The sequence below is a fragment of the Rana temporaria genome, chromosome 6, assembly GCF_905171775.1.
Source record: "Rana temporaria chromosome 6, aRanTem1.1, whole genome shotgun sequence".
NCBI lineage: Eukaryota > Metazoa > Chordata > Amphibia > Anura > Ranidae > Rana > Rana temporaria.
In genome coordinates, this window is record NC_053494.1 from 5345199 (window position 1) to 5349608 (window position 4410).

At 40.3% G+C, this 4410-nt stretch overlaps 1 protein-coding gene across 1 annotated transcript; it reads left to right on the forward strand.

Annotated features, from left to right (window-relative positions):
- Positions 1-2787: 2787 nt before the first annotated feature.
- Positions 2788-3875, forward strand: LOC120942943 (olfactory receptor 146-like). Its single transcript, XM_040355921.1, has one exon. It carries the CDS (start codon positions 2788-2790, stop codon positions 3733-3735), a length of 948 nt encoding a protein of 315 aa, XP_040211855.1. The 3' UTR covers positions 3736-3875.
- Positions 3876-4410: the final 535 nt, after the last annotated feature.

The following is a 4410-nucleotide window of genomic DNA, read 5'->3' on the forward strand; positions in this document are numbered from 1 at the left end:
TTCATTTTTTTTCATGACGCAAAATGATCGTGTGTACATATCACTTTTTTCCATTTTTTTTTTCTTTTCTTTTTTCTATTCTTTTTTCTTTTTCTTTTCTTTCCTTTCTTTTCGCTTTTCATCATACACGAGTTTGTATTTCTATTTATACAACTTTGTGGAGGAACATTTAGAGGTATATGCACCACTTTTTTTTCCTGATATTGAAGTTAAAAATACTGTTAATTAATGTTAAAATACTCTAATGCTTAATGTAAAAAGACCACAATTTACCTTACTTTGAGTACAATAGCAGATTGTTTATTTTGGAGACGTCCTCCTAATTTTCCAGTAGTAAGGTCTCACTTTCTGGAACTTGCTGCAGACACTTTAGCTTTGTGGTATGAAAGAAGAAAACATTAATCTTCAGCCCTGGTTTACATTGATGATATTTGGCATGTGATTTGGTTTGTCAAATCGCTTGCCAAATCGTCGGCTATTGTCGGCAATGGCACCATCCGTATCGGTGCAGCGCCGACTTTGCAGCACCGCGCTGATTCCCAAAAGAATTCGCTGTACTACTTTTGGCGACCCCCCCCCGGATGCGATTTCAATGGACATCTATGCAGGAACCTGCACAGATGTCTCTAAAATCGCCCCCGAAGGACTGACATGTGGATATGAAATTGTGCAAGTCCAGCCGAACTTGTACAATTTCAAACCTGCAGCAGAGTGAACCTGGGCTCAGACTGAACTGGGACCTGCGTCAATGAACTTTAAGCTCGCATCACAGGTACTAATTTTAATATATTGAATTTAGTGCATTTCACTCATATTTTGGTGTCATACTCATACAGGTTAATGAATATGTAAATACTGTACTTTTCATATTTCTGATATATGTCTGCTGTACCATGTACTTGTATGACATAGTATCCTATTCACTTTATATTGCTTTCTTTGTGTGAAATCTCTGGTGTTCCTGCCAGTTCCTCTGCTTTCCTATTACAAACTGACCACACTAGATATGAGCGCACAGCATGATCAGCTCTATAGCTGTGATGAGAATTCAGCCTGCTTTCCTCCAATGATCAGACTTTGGCTCACAGTCTTCCCCTGCACAGCCATTCACTGAGAATATCAGTGTATTGCTGTTTCTCCTCACCCAGCTCCCTGTTTTCATTTGCATAAGAAGCTTAGATGGTATGTGATCACTAAGAAAACACGTTTTTTAATATCTAAATTAAAATGTGTTGCCTTTCATTTCTATTTTAAACTGAATGGGTTGTTTTACAAGGTGAGGGTTTACATACACTTTAACCACTTAACCCCTGTCTCATATTGCTGGTCAAAGACCAGAGCACGATTCAGCACTGCGTCGCTTTAACTGACAATTGCATGGTCGTGCGACGTGGCTCCCAAACAAAATTGGCGTCCTTTTTTTCCCACAAATAGAGCTTTAGTTTGGTGGTATTTGATCACCTCTGCGGTTTTTAGTTTTTGCGCTATAAACAAAAATAGAGCGACAATATTGAAAAAAATTAATATTTTTTACTTGTTGCTATAATAAATATCCCCCAAAATATATAAAAAAACTTTTTTTTTCCCTCAGTTTAGGGCGATACGTATTCTTCTACATATTTTTTGTAAAAAAAAATCGCAATAAACGTTTATTGATTGGTTTGCGCAAACGTTATAGCGTTTACAAAATAGGGGATAGTTTTATGGCATTTTAATTTTTATTTTTTTACTAGTAATGGCGGCGATCAGTGTTTTTTTTTCGGTACTGTGACCTTATGGTGGACACTTCGGACACTTTTGACATGTTTTTGGGACCATTGTCATTTTTATAGCGATCAGTGCTATAAAAATGCATTGGATTACTATAAAAATGCCACTGGCAGTGAAGGGGTTAACACTAGGGGGCAGGGAAGGGGTTAAGTATGTTCCCTGGGTGTGTTCTAACTGTGGGGGGGTGGCCTCACTAGGGGAAATAACAGATCGCTGTTCATACATTGTATGAAAAGACGGTCAGGCATTTCTCCCCTGACAGGTCCTCGCCCTGTAACGAGCAATCGCGGGTGCCCGGCGGCAATCGCGCCCGCCGGGCACGCGCACATAGTGGCTGCTTCGCGAGCCGATGTAGAGCTACGGGCTGTCGTGCAGGGGAGCCGACCTGCCACCTTAGAAATGCATCGGCTGGTCGGCAAGTAGTTAAAGGGTCAATAAAGGAAAAAAAAAATTCTTTAAAATAACAAACATATCATACTTACCTCCACTGTGCAGTTCGTTTTGCACAAAGTGGCCCCAATCCACGTCTTCTGGGGTCCCTCGGCGGCTGTCTCTGGTCCTCCCTACAAGAGCTCATCACATTCATGCGAGAGAGCTCGCATGGTGATGAGTCCTGTTAGTCAGGTTGAAAAATTTTGGAGATGAAATCTTGTTTTCTCTAGAAGTAAAGAGTGCCCCCTTGAGATTTAGATTCTATCTCTCTTTTCCCAGTCTTTTTTGGGTGATGAACACACTAACCTACACTCTGCTCCATGCATCGTGGAGTAACTGGGAGATTTCATCCTGAGAATTTTGATGAAAGGATGCCGTTGATAGAAGCAAGAAACTGGATTGTGTTTTTTTTTTCCCATACAAGTTTGATCAACATTTTTGAATTTTGTGGGGAAATTCCTTTCTAGGATATTCTAGGCACTGTCATTGAATTTCAGTGGTTAATGTGATTTGTGACCATATGTGTGTCTTTCTTATTTTTATTTACACATATTATTAAGTGAAATAAGATCCAAAAATGTTGCAATGATAAATCAGACAAAATTGAATGAATTAATTCTCTCTGGAATTTCTGACCTTCCCGTTCTTCAACTCCCTCTTTTTCTCTTCTTCCTTCTTATCTATCTTCTGACATTAATCTGGAATTTATTGATCATCGTCCTCATAGTCACCGACTCTCACCTCCATGTTCCGATGTATTTCTTTCTTGGGAACCTGGCCGGTTTGGACCTCTGTAGTTCCTCGGTCACTGTCCCGCGAATGTTGTTTGATCTTCACACAAAGAACAGAAGGATTACCATACCAGCATGTATAACCCAAGTCTTCTTAATAGATTTCTTTGCTTCTTCTGAATCTTTTCTGTTGACTGTCATGTCCTATGATCGCTATACCGCTATATGTCAGCCATTACATTACACACAAATCATGCATTGGAAAGTGTGTGTACAGTTGGCCTGCTTTGTATGGTGCCTTGCTTGTACTAATGCCTTAATTCACACACTTTGTGGCTTGAAGTTCACATTTTGTAATTCAGATATTATAGAAAACTTTTTCTGTGATCTTCCCCAGTTGTTTCAGATCTCCTGCAGTGACGTCTACATCAACATTCTGCTCATCTTTATCTTTGGTGGTATTCTCGGAGGTGGGTCTCTGATACTGACCATCCTGTCCTATGTCTTTATATTCAGAACTGTCTTAAAAATGCAGGTCAAAGATAAAAGGAGTAAAGTTTTCTCTACATGTACATCTCACCTGACAGTGGTCTTCGTATTTTATTGCTCCATTTTTTTTAATTATTTCCGGCCAAGCACTAACCAACATTTTTCTGCTGACAAAGTGGTGTCTGTCCTTTACACTGTTATTGTTCCTCTTTTCAATCCTCTGATTTACAGTCTGAGGAACCAGGATTTCAGAACAGCTGTTCACAATGTTTTTAGAAGGATTGTCTCCACCACAATAGAAAAAGCAATCTAAATAAACTCTTCATTTGTAGATATTAGCAAAATACAGAAGTACGTTCATTTGACCCATGCCAATAATACAGGGGAAGCTATTTTTTTTATATTTCCAGCTGTAGAAATTGTTTTATTTTAATATTTCTGATTAATACACGGAATGTCTTTGCATAAGAGTTGGTTCTAGCAGCTACAATAGATTACCTTTTTTTCTCGGCGTATAACACGCACCCCAATTTAAGAGAGAAGTTTCAGGAAAAAAAACGTAAAAAATAAATAAAATAAACCACTTTGAAGCAAAATAATGGTCAGTGTCCCACTGCAGCCTGTGTGTCCCTCTGCAGCCTGTGTGTCCCTCTGCAGCCTGATGCCCATTTGCAGACTCACCATCTCCTCATACAGACGTCATCTCATACAGCCGTCATCTCCTGTTCACTCGGAGTCGGCAGTCACATACACAGTCCCGCCTCCGCCATCAGCCTGTGTGTCCCTCTGCAGCCTGATGTCCATTTGCAGACTCACCATCTCCTCATACAGACGTCATCTCATACAGCCGTCATCTCCTGTTCACTCAGAGTCGGCAGTCACATACACAGTCCCGCCTCCGCCATCAGCCTGTGTGTCCCTCTGCAGCCTGATGCCCATTTGCAGACTCACCATCTCCTCATACAGACGTCATCTGGTACAGCCGTCA

Excerpts from the sequence above, each read along its gene's own strand:
- LOC120942943 (XM_040355921.1), top strand. The coding sequence starts at position 2,788 with ATGATAAATCAGACAAAATTGAATGAATTAATTCTCTCTGGAATTTCT.